Source organism: Oryzias latipes, chromosome 16 (assembly GCF_053564925.1).
Source record: "Oryzias latipes strain Hd-rR chromosome 16, Olatipes_Hd-rR_3.1".
In the NCBI taxonomy this organism is placed as follows: domain Eukaryota; kingdom Metazoa; phylum Chordata; class Actinopteri; order Beloniformes; family Adrianichthyidae; genus Oryzias; species Oryzias latipes.
The window spans coordinates 10,651,590-10,675,512 of record NC_136252.1 but is presented as its reverse complement, the minus strand read 5'-3'; the positions used below and the strand labels follow the sequence as shown (position 1 = coordinate 10,675,512).

At 42.7% G+C, this 23,923-nt stretch overlaps 1 protein-coding gene across 15 annotated transcripts in view; it reads left to right on the top strand.

Annotated features, from left to right (window-relative positions):
• Positions 1–20,149, top strand: part of adgrb1a (adhesion G protein-coupled receptor B1a) — a 186,660-nt gene extending 166,511 nt beyond the window's left edge. For 5 of the 15 annotated variants that reach the window (XM_023963830.2, XM_023963832.2, XM_023963828.2 and 2 more), the window contains 7 exons: positions 3,031–3,202; positions 5,552–5,647; positions 5,735–5,774; positions 8,088–8,737; positions 12,338–12,373; positions 12,521–12,679; positions 18,552–20,149. In XM_023963830.2, the coding sequence (XP_023819598.1) occupies positions 3,031–3,202; positions 5,552–5,647; positions 5,735–5,774; positions 8,088–8,737; positions 12,338–12,373; positions 12,521–12,679; positions 18,552–18,749 (1,351 nt within the window). In that variant the 3' untranslated portion in view covers positions 18,750–20,149. The remainder of the gene's footprint in view (positions 1–3,030; positions 3,203–5,551; positions 5,648–5,734; positions 5,775–8,087; positions 8,738–12,337; positions 12,374–12,520; positions 12,680–18,551) is intronic. The other 10 variants (XM_078933299.1, XM_023963829.2, XM_078933298.1 and 7 more) reach the window with 3 other exon arrangements.
• Positions 20,150–23,923: the final 3,774 nt, after the last annotated feature.

The following is a 23,923-nucleotide window of genomic DNA, read 5'->3' as shown; positions in this document are numbered from 1 at the left end:
TCACAGCATGACGGACAAATAACACTTTTGCTATTTATACTTAAAAATATATAAATATATATTAACTCATCAATTTAAAATGTATAGTTTATTTTATCAAAAAATCCAATCAATTATAAATTCTCAACATTCTCTTAACAACTGAATTATTCTGTTTTTGTGTCTCTTGGAAACTTAAACTAAAAATATAGTTAAAAAAAATGTATATTAGGATTTAGGTTCTTTTTTTGATTTAGTATTTTAGACCTAAGCAGAATTCCCCGACAGGGGGGCACAATCCAGAGCTTTCGTGTGCCAGTCCCAAGTTCAGGTAAATGAGGAGGGTCGGGTCAGGAAGGACAGCCAACATAAAAACCAAAACCAAATCAGTCCTAAAAATGAGGAACTGAACTTGCAGACTGGATTAGCTGTGGGGAGAATGTAGACAGACAGCAGTGAATGGTGGTGTGAGGATGACTCTGGTGGTGAAGAAGATGAAGAGGACAAGGGCAGAGCAGAAGAGGTGGAAGTTGGAAGGAGATGGACTTGAGGGAGGAGATGAAAGAGGAGATCAGGAGGTTCTTCCAGATGATTGAACAGCTTCTATAGTGATCAGAGACTGAGAGGAGAAGATACCTGATGGTTCTGCTGGAAGGAAGAGAGCAGATCAGGAGACTTGGTGGTGGAATGAAGAGGTTCAGGAGTGTGTTCAGAGGTAAAGGGAGGGGAGGGAGGTGCCAAAGGTCTGGACTTGGACACCAAGAGGTGGATCTGTACGGGTGAGGCAGAGAAACAGAGATGAAAGGATAAACAGTAAGTTAGGAGGATAAAGACATAGATGAAAATGTGTTGACAGGTTGTGATGAAGGAATAAAAGAGGAACTTTGACAATCTGATGAAAGAATAACATGATAAAGATCACAAATTAAATGAGGAGGCTGTTGTGGAGCAAGAGGTAGCAAAGATCAGTTAGGATGATGTGAGGTAGACTACAAAGATGATGAAGAGGGAAAAAGCAGCTGGTCCTCTTTCCAGACCTGTGGAGACATGGAAGAGTTTAGAAGGTGACAGAAGAGTTTCTGACTGTTGAACAAAGAGGAAGAGGGGGAACAGAGGAGACATGTTCTGGTTTCATCTTTAGGCAGAAGGGAGAAAAACTACAGAGGAATAAAACTGAGGAGACACAATTAAGTCATGTGAAAGAGTAAAGGAAGCTAGACTGAGGTCAGAAGTGAATATTTGTTAGCAACAGTTTGAATTTTTATGTCAGTGTTGTGAAGACGTGTAAGAGTGAAGGATATATAAAATTGTTTTAAACGTTTGTAATAGTTTTGTGGTAAAATAGGAAGTTCTGTTGTTTCCTAGCAGACTTTCTTTATGCTGGTGATTAAAATCCTGGTGTGTGCAGTTTAGTGATTCCTTGACATTAAGATTGGACTAGGGGTGGGGGCGGGGATTATATCTAGAAAACAGTTTAGTTTAGTTTAGTTTAGTTTAGTTTAGTTTAGTTTAGTTTAGTTTAGTCTGTAGCTGCGTTTCCATGACATATGTGCGAAAAATTATAGAAATGTTGAAAAAAAACACAATTTTACAGTTACACTGTTTCCTATGCAAATAAACTCAAAATAACTTACATGATAAGTCATTCTAAAAAATGGAGATGGATGTAAACAATACTTTGATTTACAGCAGAGACATTGAGGCTTTAGCGGTCACCATTATTGTTTTCTTCAGGCCATAGAGCAGCAAGCTCCTTACAAGTGGGAGTGGCTACGGATGAAGCCATTTTGGGAAATGGTGGTTTTACATTGTGGATCTATGGATCTATGGATCCATGGATTCCGCATGAGACGCTCAACTTTTGATAAGTTATGTGATGCTGTGGGACGTCTTGTGGCGCCCGCTGTGCATCGCCCAAGGCAGCCAATGGTATCCGGTTGTTGGTCACGTGACTCATTTAATTCGAAGTGTTTCAGTTGCGGTTTTCCTAAAAATTTCCATTTCAATACGCCCTAAAAAACACCTCCTCCAAGCGCAAAAAACGTCTTTTGATAAATTCCAATTATTACGAAATTGTCGTGCTTCCGTTAGGAGAATTTATTATCGCAAATCCAATTTGAGCTATTTTATAGTCAATGGAAACGCAGCTTAGGACAGCAGCTCGGCACCCTCCCAAAGGGTGGGTTATATGTGGAGAATCCCGTCATATTGTGTGAATCTAGGGACGCATTCACTTTTTAGTTCTAGAAATCTTTTTCAACACTCATGACAAGAACATTAGATAAAAGTGGTAAATAAGGGCATGTGGGCGTTCCTTCTGAAAGAACTGCATCATGGGTTTTTCTCTTGTTAATTCCAAAATGGACATCACTTTGCTTATTTGAACATACGACTGTTATTTTAGAAGGATCATTTAGGCTGAATGTGCCTCGATGAATACGTGAGGATGTTTGGCAGCTGTAGATTTCTGTAGTTGGAGCTTAATGTGCTCATTTCGCTTAAATTACGGAGACATTCGGGAAAGCCTATGAGAGAAGCAGATCGGAGCAGCAGCATTGACTGGTCTTCTTCAGACTCTCTCTGTCTGTCCTCCTGTCATCAGCTTCCTCTGTTTGTCTGCCTTCTTTGGTTTATTATTTCCCCCCACTGCCCCCCCCCCCCCCCCCCCCCTCTTTCCTGTGCCACTAGATCCTCTGTGCTGACTAAACCATCTTAAATGCATACATACATGCATGTCATATATGTGAAATGTAAGCATATATATCTGAAGACAATGGATGCATGTTTGTGTTAGTAACAGACTTTCTTCTTGTGATGCAGCTCTGCATGTGCAGAGTTTGCAAATGTTGACAGTATGCTATTGATAAAGAGAAGCAGGAGAAGATCATTTATTTACAGTAACAATAAAGAGAGACACTTGATTATTTGGAATTATTGTATGTAAAACCATCAATATAGCAAAGGACAAGCCTAAAGTGTTATTATGCATGTATCTATTGATCATGAATGAAAACATGCAGGCGCTGATCGGGGTCCATTGCTGTCCTGCAGGGCGTCGCTGTGGAGCTCTTGCGTGGTGCTGCCGCTCTTGGCTCTCACGTGGATGTCGGCCGTCCTGGCCATCACCGACAGACGCTCTGCGCTCTTCCAGATCCTTTTCGCCGTCTTTGACTCGCTGGAAGGCTTCGTTATCGTCATGGTTCACTGCATTCTGCGCAGAGAGGTACCTCACCTACACACTCATCTGAGGCTCCCTCAACACCACGGTGGCTGTTGAAGGTCACAGGTTGTGTCGTCGCTGCAGCTTATGCTCTTTTTCGAAGCACAGCCTTTTAAAGTTGTTTTGCATGAACATTATTACAGTAGCATGTAACCACAAAGATGTGTGTGTGTGAGAATCTGCCATCTAAGATTACAATTGATTGTATGTATTTTTAATATGGTCTAAACCTTACAAAGACGATTAACAGTGATTGTAACAGGTGGTACATCATTTTCCCCGTCCCTGTACGTTATTTTTTTTATATGATGGTTTGAAGTCCCAAAACACAGCATTGTTTCCAGTAACTGATATGACTGTGCAGCAACAGACGTACTTTCAAACACGCTTTCCTCTGGCGAGCAGGCTGCTCTTCATTTCTTTCTATTGTTTGATACGTTACTTGATGCACAGTTAACCCTCGTGCTATCCTGTGATAGTATCAAGATGACCATTGACATGTTCTCCCTACCATGACAAAGGTGGATAAAGGTAGAGAGGATTTCATGTAACCCATGGACACCAGTGAAGATCACAAATCATTGAAGAAAAAAGGTTTAACGCACTGTCTAGTGGGGTCTAGATAACCCCATTCCCAATATTAAAGTGCCTAGATAGCACAAGTGTTTTATGCTGACTGTTATGCAGTTGAATGGTTTTGAGTGTCTTGAATGTTGTGAGTTGCTTTGAGACCAAAAACGAAAAGGTCATAGAAAATGGGGAATTGTGGGTTAAAAGATAAACAGATGCAGGAATTGTGGGTTTCACAACAATTTGGAACCATTCAGCCACCAGGGCGATTCACCTGACTCCTACGAGTTAACAAGTACTAACATTTGTTTAAGAATCACCATCATCTGTAGCAGGTAGGCTTGCTGAGGTGATCTGATTAAAGTAAATAATGAATTTATTCCAAAGAGAATTAGCCACTTTCGAATTAGCCACTTTCAATAAAAAGTCTATGTACAGTTATTGCTTGTATATGTGAATTTTGGGATTCCGTGTTCACTCTCACATTCTTGCATAGCTATGCAACATTTTATGAACTGACTGACTGATTCATAAAATGTAGCTATGCAACATTTTATGAACCCAACTGACTGACTGATTGATCGATCCATTGATTTGGTCAAGCATTTATTGTAGTCAATACAATAAAAAGATCATACAGATTTATCAAACTCATTACAGAAATAGTGAAAGCATTGGTTTAAAAACAAACTCACATTAGATTCATTAAATATTGTGATCATTAACTAAAGTCAAGTAGAGCTTGATTTATTGTTTGAAAAGGTCTGGGAAGAAGCAAACTTGTAGAATTCCAAACTGAAACTGAGTTCATTCATTTTATAGTTTTCATATTTCTATTAAAATATATGGTTCTGATCAGATCAAGAGTAGATTTTTTTAGGATAACCAAATCTAGTGCTTATTGATTGTTGATTATCCATAAAAAATATTCTTAAAATTGATCATGAAGAAGAAATTACTAATTGCAGTTTGTGCACCATGGCTGAATGCAAATTCTTCCCCTACCCCTCTGGCTTTTCCCCACCCCTAAGTTTAGCCTTACAAGTGGAGAGTTATGGAAAAATACTCTCTTCAAATTACTACAGCTCGATGTCATCAATAGCTGCCAGTCATCCATGTTAGAAAATATGTAACAACATTTGCTTTATAACGTAAAAAAGTCATGCAAAGACAAAAACTCAATAATTACATTTGAACATTAACGTTGTGTGTAGAAATGCGTTTGTCCTCCTCGCTACAAGTGCAACGTGAAAGGATACCAAGCGTTAAGTTTCTACAGCTCCCTCTTGAAAAAATTAATTAGGACATCAATAAAGCCTTAAATGCCCCTACAGCTGGAGCAACAGGGAGGAGCCAGAGGGGTAGGGGATGAGGAGTAGGCCCAAGTCCTTCATAAATGGGAAAAGAGCTGAGAAAGAAAAAGCTTGGAGCAAGATTGACGAGTTTTGCAACGCTTCCACATTTTCCACCAAGCCTTATCCGACTGTATGTGGAAGACCGCTAGTAAACAGTAAAAAAAAGAAAAATAAGAATCTCCCTGCTTGCCTAGATTGAATACCATATGCTGAAAATGTGTTCAAGACTGCGTGTTTAGCATGTGCATCACATGTCTGGTTTGAACTTATCTTTAGACACAGTTCCTTCTTCTTCTGACCAAAATCCTCTTTGGTGTTTGTTCTAAGAGGAGCAGAAAACTGCTCAGTTAAAACTCACTGCATGCTTTTTCATATTACTTATGTTGTTTGTAAAATAATTCCCAAGGTCTCTGGTTGTTTGCTTCAGGTCCAAGAGGCAGTGAAGTGTCGTGTGGTAGACCGGCATGAAGACACTAACGGCGATTCAGGAGGGTCTTTTCAAAACGGCCACGCTCAGCTCATGGTGGGCTCAGCTAATACTATGTTACTGATCCAAGAAAATGGTCTCTAAAAATAATTCTCTTTTAACATGCGTGTTTTATGTCCTCAGACGGACTTTGAGAAGGACGTGGACATGGCTTGCAGATCAGGTAAGCTCCAGGCTGAGTGTTTCTCATCAGTGTGTGTTTCTTCCTCTGGCGCGGGCAGATGCTGCTCCCCAGAAGGCTGACTATGTTTTATGGGTGGCTTTGGTTTTGGCATTAACTTGCTCGTAGTTCCTCTCCCCATCTCACTAACATCTGCTTGTCAAAAAAGTGTTTGACAAGAAATGCAGCTTGAGTGCTGCATAATTGAATTTTGCCCATGCTGACAGGAAAGAGACAAACATGTGCTGAGTGGGTACAGGAGACAAAAATGGCCGCCTGAGCCGGTAACATATTGCTGCCATTTAATGAAGTCCCTCCTGACTGCGGTACGCCAGGCACTGGGCTGCATATGAAACCTCATGGGACTTCAAATCATTTTAGCTCCTAAGACAGAAAGAAGACAAAAAACTTTCAAAACACAAGACACCAAATGGAGAAGTGACAGAAAAAAATGTTTCATTTAATTTATTTGATTTGTTTTTGTTTTGTCCTACACATCTGTTCAACAGGAATAAATAAATTGCTGATACAAGCTGCCAAAGCACAACAGTGAACTTGTGCAGTTTAACCTGAAAATCTTATGCTACATTCACATCGGCCATGTGTTGTGCGTTCAAGAAGGTGTTATATGTGGTTTCATGGATGCCCATTCAGCCTGTGGTGTTCACACCGGACAAGCAGTGAGCGGCAGGGAGGGGCGTCTTCTTCTGTTTGTTGTTCTACTGTTTATTAGCGCTTGGCCACCACCTGCAGGGGAAGAGACTTGGTGTGAAATGTTGAAGCGGTGGTAAGCTCGTGAATCTTGCTCCAGGCTTTTACTTTCACAGCTGTCAGTCCACAGACCGTAATTATTAATTTCTCATCCATGTTGATGTTTACAACCGTCTGGCACTTCTGTGATTCAGAAAGGACGCCACTGTGAAATCTGGGGCCCCTGATTGGTCAAGGTTCAGGTGTTTCATGATTTAGCGGCTGTGGGGCAGTGGGAGGGCGGTCAACCTCCGATCGGAATATTGCGGGTTCGATTCCCGCCTTGCACGCCCATGTGTCGATGTGTCCTTGGGCAAGACACTGAACCCCACCTTGGCTCTGGTTGAAGGTTGGCACCAGTGTTCGGCAGTGGAGCTGCCACCAGTGCGTGAATGTGTGTGTGAATGGGTGAATGGGACTGTGACTGTAAAGCGCTTTGGGCCTTCGAAGAAGGTAGAAAAGTGCTGTATAAGTAAACGCCATTTACCATTTACAATGAAAGGCTAATTTTTACATAGAGCCAGAGAACGGACATAAGAACGCGTGAAAGCAAGAGGTCTGAACACAGAGACCTGAAACTCAGGTTTACATGTGTTTACATAGGCTTGAATAAAACACAAGTGTACGAGGGCGGTGTGAATGTAGCTTCAGGGTGGTACTCTGGTCGCATCTTAGGCACAATAAACCAGTTTTACCCAGAAACTCTAGAAACATTGTCCTGCATTTTTCAGTGCTCCTCCAGACGACGAGTGGTCAGGAAACTGACTCTACAACTGACACATCAAACAAAATTTTGCTGGTGGGGATGGAGACACACCCACACCATTATAGGGTCCCTCATATCTTCTCAATCTTTTTATGCAAAGCTTCTTGACTCATGACAAATGCAGAGTTCTGTGTTGGGAGTGCCTTCACCCTGATCTCTTGAGTCAGCTCAGCTCCTGCCGTACTACGCCACCATGAGATTGAGATTGTTGAGTTGGAGCGTAAAACGATTCTTTTGGTTTGGCGTGAAGTGACCTGGGGGGCAAAGATGTCTGGAGACAATCAATTAACACAAAAGAAGGAGAAAGAAAGAAAGGAAGACCTGTACAAAAAAAAACAAGAAACCAAACAAGACCATAATAGTCTCTAGATGTTCTCATCTAGAAGAAGAAGAAGGTTTCTCATGTGGAAATACACTGGGATAAATGTCTTCATGTAAAACGGAAGATGAGGAGCTCATGAACATCAAACGATGACACAGATATTCACTTTTAGCACAACACCATAAAACAATACAAAGAAAGCAAAGGCAGCTAATTATAGGCCAAAGCAATATTTAGTGGATCCCTGTGGAGCTACAAACCTTTCAGTTCTTCTCTGGTTGTGACGCAGCAGACGGGAACATGGAAGTACAGAAATTAATGTGCTTGATAAATCAACCCTCTGTATGTTTACAGGCTTCACACAAGCGGGGCATACATGGGAGTGTGCGCTGTAACTGTTTTATTGTCATTAAAACAGTTTCCAGAAGCAGGCGGGTGGGATTATTCTGAAATGTTTTTCAATCTATTTATTTGTCAGGAACCACAAAGCGCGCATCCCTCCAGGGGGACGACAAGGCCTCATCTGGAACCCTCAAGCTCCAGAAGAACGCTAACTTTAACACCATGCCAGCCAACATGGCCAAGGTTCACCTCCAGATTGTGGCTGACTACACAAGCCACACTCTGACGCTACGCAGGGAAAAGGGCGCCGCCAAGGGAATCAGCACTGAGCTTCCAGGTGCAAAGTCTGTGTACGTCCACGAAGGTGAGCTCCTGAAGCAGCTGGACGGAGATCTGCCTCGAGGAACTGGTGAAGGCAGCAGCAGTGAGGGCACAGGGAAAGGTCCAGGATACATCATTCTGCCAACAAACAATACGGGCACCTTGAAACCAGTAAAGGGGAAAGAAGATCAGACAGCCAAGTACAGCGCTGAGCAGCTTCCTCAGACCAGGCTGATACACCTGGCAAACCCGGCGGTTGTTGAACCCGTTCCCGGCTTTGGGATGAAGAGCCTGCCTGCTGACCAGGTCAGTGTGCCCTGCTCTGACAGAGACTCGCCTGCACATCTGCAGGGCAAGCCCAGGGATCCCCAGCTAAGCGGTTTGTGTGACGGCGGACAGTCTGGAAGCTCTGGGGTGATGTCCAAAGGGGAGACCGTCTCCACTCTGTCCATGAGCTCTCTGGAGGTAAGACAGTGACTTGCCGTGGATGCAAAGCTTATGCAGCTCCGTCTCTCCTCACAGAAAACCCACCGATCCAGGCGACAAATGTTTTATAATTAACAGCTTTTAATATTTAAATCCTAGCAACTCTGTTGAATTCTTTTTCCATCCAAGTCATTTTTCAAAGCAGATTATGTTAAAACTTCAGCTTTAGGAATTTGAAATGACTCATATATCCAGTTAAAATGAATTACACATTTTTAAGTAACTTTTGTTTATTATTAATCAGTAAAAATGAATATAGCCTCTATTTACAACCGGTAAATATAAGTTATTTTTCTCTTCCATATGATCTAGAAACTAGCATTTTTTTAAATAGGTCATAACTGTATTTATGGATGCTGTTGCAATCACTGGTATGTTATTGGCCTTCATGATCATTTGTTGGTTTTTAAATACAAATAACAAACGGCAGAATTTCCTGGCTGCAGTTTAGCTCTCAGCACTGAAACTCAGCTGTTCAAATAATGAGAGCGACAGCAGCACTTCTGTTTTCCCCGACAATCTATTCTGAATGAGAAATCAATGCCTTGTATGTCCAACATTCACTCATGATAAATACACCAAACATCACACCTTTATTTTTAGGAGCTTCGGGTGGGAAATGCCTCTGTAAAACAACATTCAGCTGGGGTAGTTGCTAATAGATAAAAACATGATGAGGAGGAGGAAGTGGAAGCAGTGTAAAGTTAAAACAAAAACTCTGCTTTTGGTTGTTAAAATAGACCAAGTGGGATCTCTTGATGAGAAAACTGGAAGAAGTTGAGGAAGTGAAGCTGTGCAGTAGAAGTTCTTAGAGCCCAGCCAATACTTATATAGTGAATTTAAAGGTGTACAGAAGAGGAGAGTAGCTGACAGCTACCATTCCTAACTCTGTGGCTTTGATAGACATCTTGAAATTACCCAGTTTAATAACAATGTTGTGTTTTAGCGAGTTACTGTGATACGTTCAACTCCAAAGTTCTGGTGTTTACATGAAATTTTGACAGATTTATCACGAATGAACCACGTTACAACCACGGAAAAGGTACGAATAAACCACACAAAGAACACGGAAGTCAACGTAGAACACGAACCATGTGTGATTATTTATATGCAGTTTATTAGTGATTCATGTGTCAATTACATAATTTTAAACTGATATGTGCACAGTATAAACGAAATAAAAATAATACATCTGTGGTACGTGCATTAAAATCCCTTAGACATATGTGGACCAGTTGTGGAAAGACACAAATTAGCATATGCATCTCACAAAAATCAGGCACAATTGCGTACGTTTTACGTAAACTGTGTAATTCTCAACCGTACAAAAATTTTAAACAGCTCAAAACTGAAAACATGTCGGTCAAAACCTGCGACGGACATCTGTCTGCATCGAAGAATGACGAATGCAAGGACCACTTATGAATTACGTAGATCACACATGTATCACGAAAGACGGAAATTTCATGCGTGGGAAATGTACGTAGTGGCTGTGTGACACAGCCTGTAGCGTCAGAGCAGAGAGATCTTTGACTCCTGCTCCTGAGTGTTGAGACAAAATCAGTCTGAATTGAGTAAATTAATTGTTTTTTGCTTTAGTAAAGTGAAAGATTCTCTTTTGCTTCGGTCGTAACTATGATCTGGAATAATCGCTATCATGACACTCACAGCACACAGCTGGTGTCATCAGAAAACAACCACTGACCAGCTAAGAGAACAAAGTGGATTCTGGGTTTGGACGTTAAAAAGGATTAAGCAACTTCTGCAAGGTCCTATATCAGGCTATTTTTAAGCCTCTCAAAGTAAACCATATCCATAAATATAATAATAAATTAGCTTTGGCACACTAAAGAACGCATTTTTCATGAAATATGAGTTATTTTCGAAGCTCATTTTCCTACCTGGAAGTAAGACGATTCAATTTCTGAGGCTCCGCCTTTGTCTCCTTGTGGGTGCCGCCCATTTCGTGACATCAACCTAAAGCCGGCCTCGGGAGCGTGTCTGCGTTTCTCCCACGAAAACAAACAACATCTGAACTTTAGCAAAGATGGATGTGCATACTGTGCATAGAAAATGAAAGCGTGAAGCCAATCACCGCTAGCTGCACAGAGAAAGTATGTGTGTTAGCCTGGGGGCGGGAAGACAGCACAGACTCTTCCTGGAAGGGGCTGTTCCCCACTTTGTGACATAACAATGTGTGGACCCACTTGTTTTGGGAGGGGCTGGTGCTTAGAGAGCAGGTTTTTAGAGGAACACTCAGAAGGGTGTGTATCAAAATCCCGCTTTGGGGTTGTTTTTTGTGAGGAATGAGCATTATAATACACTTAAAAGCTCAAAAAGTTGAGTTTGCATGATTTAGACCCTTTACTAAAGTCACTTCAGCGTCACACGTGTATGCCACTTCTTTTGTTTTTTAATATTTAAAGAAAAGACACGTAACACTATCCTGCTGTTACTGTTGACTTAGTTTTCTATGGATTTCATTTTGCGTCACTTTGAGGAGGTGTCGAGTTGTGACTCTTAAAAGGAAGTTTAAAACACTACACATGCTATATTTCCCCTTAAAAATGACAGTACAGTGATAAGGATGTAAAACCTGCACACACACATGCTGTTGTTTTTCCTCCTCTCTGGACTAAAATACAAAAACACTAAATTCTTGTGGTTTCAATTTGTTCTGTAGTAATTCCTACAGAACAAGGTAAACAGCTGACACTGCAAACTGGATTAACAAGCAGACACATTCAAAATGTCCAATCAAAAAGTACCAGTTTTTACAACAGTTTGTCCTGAACGGAGCGGGAAAGTTTGTTGCTGTTTGTTGTGGGTCTGCCACCTCTCCAGGGGGCGCCAGTGTTACCTGCAAATGCACACGCTTAAATATCTCTGTTGTCTGAAGAAACAGTCACAGTTCTTTCTGTTCCTCCAGGCTCAGTTCACCTTGTTTTCCTGAACTGCAGTCATCCTCATAATGACACAGCATTTGTGCATTTTCATGACATGTCTGTGCTTCTGACTCAGACATTGTTTACATTTATCATCAACGTGAACAAAAAAATGATGTAAATAATTAGATTTTCACGCTACAACGCTTTCATTTCATACTCTCATTGCTTTTGACTTCTCCTATCTTACTCTAGATGGTTTTTCGCACAAACACGACCCCACAAAACCTTCCCCAGCCTCTTTGGGCACATGCACTGTGAATGGCGTCTGTGCAGTGGTCAGTTTTCTGCTGCTGACGGGAGCAGCAGGACGAGGGCGCACAGCAGCGAGCACAGCGCGCCTCACAAACCTGCCTGCTGGTGTCTTTAGGCCTAAGCTGACATGTAAGGGAGCTGCTGCCAGCAGTCTGAAGGTCAGGCTTTCCTTCAGCGCTCCATGACCAAGGACTTAAAGGTCATTTGGCCAGAATCTGTTAACAGCAAACATGCGCATGTGGGGTCTGATTGACCCACAGAAACCCTCCTCTGTCCAGTCAGTGTCTCCCTCCTCCCAGAGTCCCAGATTGTATGAACCATTGGAGCTCCACTGTTCTCGAGGCACATCTGTAATCTTTCTGTCTCATCTTCCCCCCAGAGACGAAAATCCCGATATGCAGAGCTTGACTTTGAGGTAATTTTAGTCTCTTCAATTCGATTCTTTCAGAGAACGAGCAAACAGCTGATGTGTGATAAAGAGATGAAATGTAGCAGGGTGACAAAGAATTGATGACAGGCTGTTGTGTTTATTTTGTACGTAACATGCAATGTTCCTGTGTAGAAAATAATGCACACCCGGAAACGCCACCAGGACATGTTTCAGGACCTGAACAGGAAGATTCACAGTGCAGACAAGGATAGAGAATCTCCACCTGTTGATGCCAAAGCTTCCAAAAGATGGAGCGTGTCCTCTGCCAGCAGCGACAAGACCAACATGAGTGTAAAGAGTTTAATTTTATTCTATTCTGCCCCTTCCCTTCCCTATTATCAGAGATGCACCCATCCAGCACTGGCATTTGACATCCTCCCCAATGATGGAAACAGTACGTCAGGAGAAGGTCATACGGTTCTTGATAGGAGGAGCTATGTGGTGTGACATCACCAGAATGCTAACATTCAGAGCAGGACCATGAAGCAGGCAGGTCTAGAGAAAGAAGGGGGTTTATTTCAGTTTAGAGCTCCAACTGCAGAGCTTACAGCCAACGTGTTTAGGCATTAAGGAGCTTAAATGGCAGGTTGGTTGGTTGGAAAACACCAGCCTTCGAGACCTGAATCCTGACACCCCCCTGCCTTACAGTCTTTATCAAAGTTCTCAGGTTTGAACGTTTTTGCCACATGTTCTTACCCGAACTTGTCAAACATGGACGCACGGGCGCCATGTATTGATGCTTTGGGTGAGCCCAACGCGTGCTGCCTGCTGCGATCAGATATTTCATTAGGTTTCACAGATTTGAACTTCTGCCGTACTAATAATAATAAGTCTGAATGCTGCGCTCACTGTGTTGCTTTCACTTCGAATAGCTTAGGCATTTTTGTTGGTAAATAAAACATAAATTAAGTCAAATTATTTTTATAGTTGAACACGTTGATTACTTCCCAGCTTTTTAGGATATCCTATTTTGAGAAACGACGAGTTGGGGTCACCCAAAGTGTTAATATGTGACGCAGGGGGGGTCCCGGCCTATGCCTCCATATATGATGAGTTGGGGGGAGAATGCGTTGGTTTTTGGCCTCTATCTCCACCATAAAATGTATTGCAACTGCAATATTTCAAAAGGTTAATAAGTGAAGTTGATTCATTTTTTGTTTTTTAGCACATTAACAATTAATCGTTATTTCTACTTTGTCTTTGTAACACATGTATGTAGTAATGTCCAAACATTACTGTTGGACAGCATTCTCTAGATCTGAAATCAGGTGTCTTTTCAGACATAAACCTTGTTTTCTAACATCGATTTAGCAACTTGACAATGTTTGGACCTTTTCTTCCACAAAGCAGTCAAATGAGAATATGTTCTAGTAAAGAGATGGAACCCAGATCTCAGAATGGGGGTTGGAATGGCTGGATCGGTGCATCCCTATCAGATTGAAAATGCACATCCCCTATCAAATTAAAAGACTGTATTTTTATCTGCTTACAGTGTCAAAGCTTAAACCTGCATGAAACAGAAAAGGCAGAATTCCTAGCCCAGGCCTCTGGAACTGAACCAAGGAAACAATGTTTTTAGGGCTGACTCCAAATCTCTGTAGAAATAAGACTTGTTGAAAATGATGCCCAACAAACTCGCTCTGTGAACATGAAAGCAAAGTAAGAACAAACTGTGTGAGACACGCCTGGTTCTGATAATCAAGAGAAACGGCAGTGTAAACACTGGAACCAAAGAAGGGGAACAGTTCTGAAAGAAAACCACAGCCTGCTCCCTATTTTTTCCCTTTCCTATTTAAAACATCGATTCAAAAAGTGGCTTGAAGATTATAGGGACCCCCACCTGACAGGGGAGGAGCCCATTAAGACTAAAAGGAGCGTATTGACTTTAGACTCTTTACATTCACAGGATTCAATGTTAAAGCTGCATCTGTAACCCTTGTGCTGTCCTAGGTACTTTAACGTTGGGAGTTGGGTCATCTAGACCCACTAGACAGTGCCCTGAACCTTTTTTCTTCAATGATTTGTGATCTTCACTGGTGTCCATGGATTACATGCAATCTTTCCACCTTTACCCACCTTTGTCATGGTAGGAATAACACGTCAATGTAAGGGTGGGGGTCATCTAAGATAGCACCAGGGATAAACTGACAATGTGTGTGGAGGAATCATAGCATTCCTGTGATCTCGCAGGTTCTTCCACTTAGAAATCATGGAGGGGTCTGACATTGTCATCATTTTTTTTTGTGAAGGAGGATCTACAGGGAGGGTAGCCCAGTTTAGCCCAGTCTGTTTTGTTCATTTTAGCTATCAGCTATTGTACTCAATGACTGATTTTATGTTTTGTACAATTAGTGAACCCCGTTGAGACAACTTTGTTTGGACCGCTCTTTGGATTTGATCATGATAGTATTTGGGTTAGTCCTGCTGATTGGAGTGGACAGGTGTCTATGCAGCAAATGTGCTTCTTATTTAAGATAATAAGTGGAGTAAAGGTGGACTATTTAAAGACAGACTAACAGGCCTTTGAGGGTCACAGTTCTAGCTGATTGGCAGCAGTAGCATCCAAACAAATCATTTTAAAAATCATGCAATGTGATTTTCAAGATTTTTTACATTATGTTTCTCACATTGGACCTGCACCTAAGATAAAAATGTCAGACCCTTCCATGTCACAGGGGGTTCGAATACTTATATGTATTGCTATGTCATTTAAAATAACATGTTGATTTGATTTGAGATAGTTTTTAATGGAGAATTTGTCTTAGCTAAATAATTATTAGGATTTGTGTTTTTGTATAAATGTGACAAAAAAAGGCCAAAACAGCAGAAATCAGGAGTTTATTAGTTTCACTGCACTAGCTGAGGTTCATGTCGCACTCATAACACCAGGGAGACATCTTTTTGTGTACGCTAAAACATATTTAACCCTTGTGCTATCCAATGGGGTCAAGATGACCATTGACGTGTTCACCCTACCATGACAAAGGTGTATAAAGGTGAAGAGGATTTCATGTAATCCATGGACACCAGTGAAGATCACAAATCATTGAAGAAAAAAGGTTCAGCGCACTGTCTAGTGGGTCTAGATGACCCAACTCCCAATGTTAAAGTGCCTAGGATAGCACAAGGGTTAGGATGAACACCCAAGTCATTGGAGTGACCCTCTGACCCGACATGTGACAGCCAAAAACAGGAGAGGAGCTTTGAGGTTTGGAGTCAGTTCACCCAAACATGCAAAGACACACTGCACAACAACAAAAGGAAAGAAAAATCCAGTGAGAGGAAAAGGCAGAGATCTTCTCCACTGTGGGTGTAGAATGAAACTCAATTCTTATTATAATTTTAACGCTGCGTTCACACTGGATGAAATCTATGCTTCAGTCGCTGCTCGATATTTGTCCTAAAATGTGATGATGGCGCCTGTACATTGACTACACATTGAAACTGGACGCCCCCGCTGCGCCAATTACGCTCAGTGTGAACGCAGATTTATGTTATTGACATTTTTCACTTGAGTCGGTGTTTTACAATCCTAGATGCTTCCCCTCTTGACTTTGGTCAATAAAGGGCTCAGATGGATCCACACAGAAAAGTTTCAAATAGTTGTTACAGGAACCACGATAGCTCCAAATGTTTTCCTTTTCCAAATGACTTATGTCTACTGTTTGGGAAAGTGGCCATCTGTCATTGGCTGGGGTGTTTTCAGATTTTCTTTCAGAGCATCAACCATTTTCATGACATTCTCATCCTGCCGTCTTGTTGCCAAGCAGCATCTCATTGACTTCCTTCAGGCAGATGTCGGGGGGAAAGTGAGCTCATGCAAGAAAACCCCGAATGTTCATTTTATGAAAATGTTTAAAGTCTCTGACTTCTGACCAGGTCAAATTATTCCGCCTGTTTGACTGTGTCTGTTTTAATATGTGCTTGTAGGAAACATGCCTATAGGCACAATATGCAAATCCCAAAAAGTCAAACATTGACAAAGTTAATTGATTAAGTTAAAGCTAAGATTTTTTCATTTTTAAAAACATATGCATAATAAATAGTTTCCATTTAGTCCTGTCCTGCACCAGAGCAAACAGGCAGAATCTGAGAGCCTCTTGGACAGAATGTATCTTTGTTCTGTTGGTGTTCTGTTATTTACTTCTCAGAGTATATTTATGTATACCCCTTTTTGTGTCTCAAACAACATTTTATTTTAGGAAGTTGTTTAGTTTTTGAGCAGTTATTATCATAAATATTGTTTAAGGGTTTTTACTTTTCTTCTGGACCAGGTGGAAAAACAGGGGTGGGGGAGAAGAAAGAGGGGAAGAGGTAGTACAGATAACCAGAAACGCTGGACATAAAGAGTGAAAGCAATAAAAGGCTCAGCAAAAGTAGCTTGAGGCTTAAATTTTATCGATGTCATGACTGTTAACAGAAAAACATCTACACACTTAACCACACAAATAAGCATGTTTAACCAATGTCGGCACAAATATGCACATACACAAACCAAGACAAATGATGGTACTGATATATAAATATATATATATATATAAAGGGAAACTTACATTTGTTATACAGTGTTTCCCAACCCTGGTCCTAAGGGAACACTGTCCTGCATTTTTTCAATCCAACACTAGTCGGACACACCTGCCTCTGATGACTGTCATTGTCGGGCTTCTGCAGAGCCTGACGATGAGCTGAATCATGTGTGCATAAGCAGACCAACATGGAAAACATGCAGGAGAGTGTTCCCCGAGGACCCGGTTAGGGAAAGACGAGTTTATACCAACACATAAAGACACGTTACTTACTTCATGCATCTGGCATGTCTGCACAAATACAAACATCCATGTCTGTGCAGAGATGAGCAGGCAGGTATGTTCGGATGAGTATTTGTCTACAAGAATGTATCACGATGTCACTAAATGTAGATTGAAGGTGTGAACCCAAAACCCCCCTTGCACAAAGCCCATGGTGGACAGTGCTGCGGCAAAAATAGTCAGGGTCCCCTCAGTCCCTCAGGGATCAGAGATCACACAAGACCGGCCACTCAGGGACAAGGCTGTAGAGACTAACTCAGACTAACACAGGACCCCCATTTACCTGAAACTGGAAGTATCTGCCGCGTTCTTTAAATCACCTTTTCTGATCTGATTTGGTGATCAGAAATCAGATCATTGGCAGCATTTGTACGCGGTCAGTAAGGGGCCGGTACTTGCACCTGACTAACAACTGGAGGGTACTGGACAACAGCATCATTTGTACATCATAAGTGCATGTAACTTACATTATCCTAAAAAAATACCTCACCTGGATGGATCAACACCCTATGGGTGCATTTGACTAAGCCATTACTAATAGAGTAGGTCTGTAAAGCTGATTAACATCTTGAAGTTTGAAATTCTTGAGTTTGAGGTGTGGAATTTTTGTTAGAGCATCCCAATGCAAGGGTTTAATATGGGCTGCTGTGAAATGTGAAAGTGGTGGAATTGAGGGTCCACTTCCTATCTTGCCATGTGTCAAATTGTCCCTAGACAAGACTCTGGACCAGAGGTCTGCAAACTGAAAGTCTGCAGTCACAAATGGCTCTTTTACCCCTCCATTGTGCCTCTCTGGTTATAGAATCATGCAAAATTTAATTCTAAAAAGTAACTGTAAAATAAAAATTAAATGTAAAAAAAGAAAAGTAATTGATTACTTTGCAAGGCTCCTGCCTACAGTACCCATCATGCTCCAACAATACATCAAGCGGTGCAGCTTCTACCTTCTGAAACAGGTCATGTGACCTTTCCCTTCTGCAGCTCAAAATACATTTAAAACAAAGATTCTGTGCTGTTCCTTTCCCTCAGACTGATCTACAACACACATGAATCATCTCTGCTACAGACATAGGCTTTGATGCTGTTGATGCATACTTCATCTGAAGAGTTAAGATTTCTAATTGTATTTTTAAAAAAAATTGGATGAATTTAATTGCACTATATTAAATATTCCTTAAACAACCGTCAGTAATAGTTTGGGCAAATAGGAGATAGCTTGTAAATCAATGGGCTTCAAAAGCGAGTCAGGTCCTGGCAACCTGACAGATGAAGGAAAAGCAGCTTAACGTGAAGTGGGTCCACCAAACTAACAGAGACACATCACTCATTACCCTGTTCTAATGTCTTTTCCTTAGCAGGACAAGCAATCAACCCCCAGTAAAAGAGCATGGGAGGGCATTCGGAAGGCACATTCTCCTCCATCCTGGGTAAGGAAAGACCTGGAAACTGTGGCAGCCTCCCCTCTGGAGCGGCAGACGGTGGAGTGGGAAAAGACTGGCGCCACCATTCCACTGGTGGGCCAAGAGATCATGGACCTGCAGACAGAGGTGTGAGCCCCAGCTTTGGTGCCACACCTTGCATCGCCTGTTTCTTCCAGTGCTACCAGAAAAAGAATCCATTTCACACATACCGTCCTGCTCTGTACAAAGGCTGGAGCAAAGAGCGACTGTGAGGGCTTAGAAGAGAGTCACAGCATCCTTAGAAGAGAGTCACAGCATCCAAAAAACAAGATATGCAGGAGGGTGAGAACGTGGCATCTCTTTTGACAATTTACTTGGTATTTTGTCTACGGAATACGGCTCATCTTCCTGTATATTATGATCTGCTGGCATGTGAGGGACACAGCTGTCAGTTTGAGGATGAAGCCACTATGTGTGCATCATACTGTACCAAAGGTACAGCACAGGTATCGATCCAGTGTCCCACCCTGTATTGAGTTGTTGCAGTGTAACAATCATGAATGTTTTCTCTGCTCCCATGAGGGCATTGCTGTATTACTGCTGAGAAACACTGAACGCAGCTCAGATAGCCTCAGACCTTCATCGTTTGCAGCATCAGTGAAGACGAGCTCAGCTTTGAGCTCACAGACCACCAAATACACGCCACTGCTCTGTCTCAGTTGTGGGACAAGGCCAGCCCTGCAGTGATCAACAAAAGATCATGGAGACTGGGGAAAGTCATAATGGCACGGATAAACTAGGCTTCCTTGTCATTTAAGGACAGCTCAGATGCTGTAGTGAGAGGAGAATGCCCTCCACTTGTCTCTCATCTCCACGGTCATCCCGCAGAAGGAACGTGGACGACAAAGAGGAGCCACAGTCCGCAGACGCATGCGGTCTGTGTCAGATCCTAACCGAAACTGAAGTGGCCGTCTTTCTAACGTGTTCAAGTTTCTAATACTGAACAACACAAGCAGAGTAAACATCAGGGTGTGTCATGGGGAATGAGGGTTCAGTATTTTCAAGACAAAGCCGGCATGCAGGTGGTCGCACACTGGAAAGCACAAGGCTCACATGGAGTCCTGATGTACAGCATTGTAATTATTTCAACAGAGATCTACAGAATTGATTTTAGCCTATGAGTATCTTTCTTACCTGTGCTTGGAGATAGCTGTTATCATTAAAATGAATATGACCATTATTATTCTGCTACCAATCCTCCCTTTGTCTTTCAAGGTTCAGGACAAGACAAGTGTCGTGTAAAACCATGTAACAGTGTGTGTTTTGATATCACCCGTCCCTTCTTTTGATGTGTTTTTGTCCAAACCATGGCTGCTGACCCGGCCCCCAGCTTCCCTCCACCACTGGTTTATACCCAGCCTTTACATACACAGCCCCCCACCCCGCCCTCCCTTTTTCTATGTTACAGGGGTTGCCTTTTTGTTAATGTACAGTTTTCAGAGCACAAAATGAATGTGTCTTATTTCTAATAAAATCCTATCTACATAGTAAAAGTTACTGATATACAGTAGTTGTTTGTGTCGCATCATATCTATCTTATCATCTACATTTATGAGACGGAGGTGACAGCATACAGGTCATTTTTTTCTCAAAATAAATCCAAAAGAATGTTCTATTGCTGAATGGGGATAGGAAAATACAGTTATAGGATACTTTCTTTGTTTTTCTTAACACAGAAGTCCTCCAAAAGTCGATATTTCTCTGAGTGGGAGAAGAGATGAGCGCTGATACAAGAAAACAGACTGATACACTGATACTTTGCTCAGCGGTATCAGGGTTTATCATGCTTCATTGTCGTCATGCCTTCAGGAGCATGACGAAATTGAAAGCAGCAGTTGAAAGCAAAATATACCACGTGCATTAAGATCATAAGTGAAACCACATCAAAAACAACACAAAAAAAAAATGATCATATACATGCAGGGCGACTGAGTAATAACAGAGCATCATTAAGGAGCCTGATGAACCATGGGTAGAAACTGTTTTTAAGTGGGCTGGTCCTGGCTCTGCAGGACCTGGAATTTCTCCCTGATGGCAGCAGTTTGTAAAAGAGGTAAGAGCAGTCTATTTTTGATTTGAAATGGTTTATTTCAAGCAATTCAAGCAAGAATAATGCACAAAACAATACAATCAGCAGTTATACATTCATACAAAGACGTATCAAACTTAGGATATGTCATGGCTAGTAGGCGAGACAGACCCAGGCGCTGGAACCCGGAAGGAAAACACAGGTAAGTAAGATGGTAAGTAATCGGATTTATTTTTTGGCCTGGAGTCGTGACGTGGTAGAAGGTTCTGGCGTGATTAAGGCTCTTGGTGTAAACGGAGGTCTTGGCGTGGACTGGATTCTTGGCGTGACTGGATGTCTTGGCGTTATCAGGATTCGTGGCGTGGCTGGAGGTCTTGACGCGGTTTTGAGTTCTCAGGATTTTCTGGAACACAGGAACTGCTCGTGGCGACATCTGACTCAGGTGACACTCGTGGTATGAAGTCCTTAGGCAGGAGAAAAAAAGTTAGCATGGTACAAAAACATACGAGCAACACATAAGCTCAGGAGACCAGACTTAGCACCATAAGGGGCAACGAACTGGCGATGAATGCTATAGCTGGATCTCCTTATGAAGGGTTGGAGGATGATGAGGTGTGTGGTCACAGCTGGTCGAGTCAGGAGCAGAGCAAAGAGGGGAGGGGGAGGAGAACTGCCATGACAGGATAATTAGACATTAAATCAAAGGTTGCTTGAAAGGAACTGAATTTATATTATCCCACCCCTGTTCTACCGTAACCATTTTAATTACATAATTTATAGTTATCCGGTTCATACGTTTTTATCAGATGTTTATGCCTTACCAACACAGTTGCAGGTCATTAAGAGTCCTTAAGTATCAATAAATGACAAAGATGAAGTATGATTAGAAATAACACTATATCAGAAAAAATAGACATAACACTGTTTTAGAAATCTTCATTGCATATTTTGATCAAGTATAAAAACATATGTGCAGATAATTTATATGTATATATATATATATGATATATATTATATATATATATATATATTATATTTCTTTTTTTTTTTTTTTTTTACTTGTCCTGTCCAACAGCTGGGCAGACAGACGAGAGCTGAGGGCCTCTTGTGTTGGACATATTTTGCTTTAACAAGAGGGGTTATTAATCTTCTGACAAACCAAAGGTATGTCTGAATAAACCCCTTTTGTAATTGAAGCCAAACTTTATTAATTTCAATCATGTCTGAAAATCTTTGGTGTTGGACCGGACGGAAAAGGAAAGAGGGGAAGAAGAGAGAGGGACGCTAGAGAGAGGGGGGGGTAGGGGGTGATAATAGGAGGGGAAGGGGGATAAGACCATGAAGCAGCATACAGAAACAAGTTTACTGGTTGTTAATCATTATGGTAAGGTTCAAATGCAGTACAAAAAGGGCGGGGCCTGTCCACACACACACTCAAATGTTATAAACACACCTGCTAGCTGCAAAAATGTCCACCTGTCGACATGTACACAAAACAGATAGTGTTCACACACGCATACTTATGCCTTAAAACCAACTAGTGTGAAACATTTCAGTCATTCAGTCATGCAAGCTATTAGTGCAAAGGTGAGCTAACACCAGTGCTCAGGTGAGGTTTTATGTTCTTCTAAAATGGATGGTGGGACGTGAAAAGAAGGAGGGAGAGTGCCCAGCCATCCCCACCCCAAGACCCCCACCGCAGCAGCAGCGGCAGCCGGAATCCCCCCAACGCCACACGGGAACCGGCAGGGAACAACCGCCGCCCGGGCGACCAAGCCCGCCACCCAGGCCAGGGCCAGCAGGGCCGGAGGGAAAGAGAGCGCCGCCCCAGCCCAACCAGGATAGCAGCCCCCCCGCCGCGCCGGGAGAACCCACGCAGAGCCCCACCGGAGAAAGACGCCCACAACCCCAAACGAGCACCCCACCACCACCCAGGAGTTCCGGGCATCCCCCCGCCCCAACCCCAGGTACGAGCCAGGACCCCCCAAGGGAGACCCGCTCCGCACTCCAGGCAGCCATCCGCCCGGCCCACGGTTGGTCCAGGGAGGAGCGAGGCAGGGGGCCCGCCGCCCCCGCCCAGGAGGGGGGAACCCCGGGGAAAAAAAGAGGGCCCACAAGGGGTGTTATAAATATGGCCCGACCAGGCTCGGCCACAGTTGGAAATTTGGCGGGGCCCAGCACTCAGGAGCAAGGACCAGAACCCACCCCCCAGGGACCAGACACCCCCGGCTCAGATGTAATGTGAACTCCCCCACCGCGCGGAGAGAGCACCGCCGGGCCCAGGAAGCCGGCACCCCGGGGACACGGCCGCCGTTGCAAAGGGGCCCGCACCCCCCACCAGGGAAGAGGCAGGGGACAGATGGACCCAGGTCCCACCTTCCTTGCAAAATGTGTGTGCGTGTATGTGTGTTTGAGATGGTGTGTGTGTGCATGTGTGTGTGTTTATGTTGGGATGTATATATTGAGGGGGGAGGGGTGTGTGTACTAAGGGGGGTGCAGTTAAAATTGGCGGGTAGGGCACTAAGGGGACATCTCCTGATTACTCACAGTGACGTCCCCTCACCCTCCCCACCAAGGGGCCCTAAATGTCTAAGGTGCGGTTAAAATTGGCGGGTAGGGTGCTAGGAGGACATCCGCTGCTTGCTGGCAGTGATGTCCAAGCACCCCCCCTACCAAGGGCCCTGCATGTCTAAGGTGCAAGTAAAACCGAAAGAGGGGGGGCCCACTCCATACGGCAACCATAGGAGGGGGGCCACTGCCTAGTAAACCCCCCCCCCAAGGCTCATCGCAGGCTAAGCACCCCATATATATATTATATTTCTGAAATCATCATAGCATTTGCAGATCAAGTTTCAAAAGTCAAAAATATGTGCAGATTATTTTTCATTAGAAACATTATGAATCACTTTTTGGGGCAAGAGAAGTGAAATAGAGATCAATTACTTTAACCATCTTCAATAATTGATTAAGCAATTTCATTATTATAATTATAAGGTAATGCTGTGAAATAAAAAGTTCCATATTCTGTCCATTGTCCGAGGTTGGTATTCCTTTTTCTGCTGCCTGATTGACAGCCGTCCTCTGGGTTTAACACAAGGACGGCTTTTAGTATTTTGTTAGCTCTGGCGATGTTATTCAGGGGGAGAAGAGGGCAACCGATGACTTTTTCAGCAGACCTGGACACCCTCTGCAGGGCCTTTTTGTCCGCAGCTGAGCAATCAGCGAACCAAACAGACAT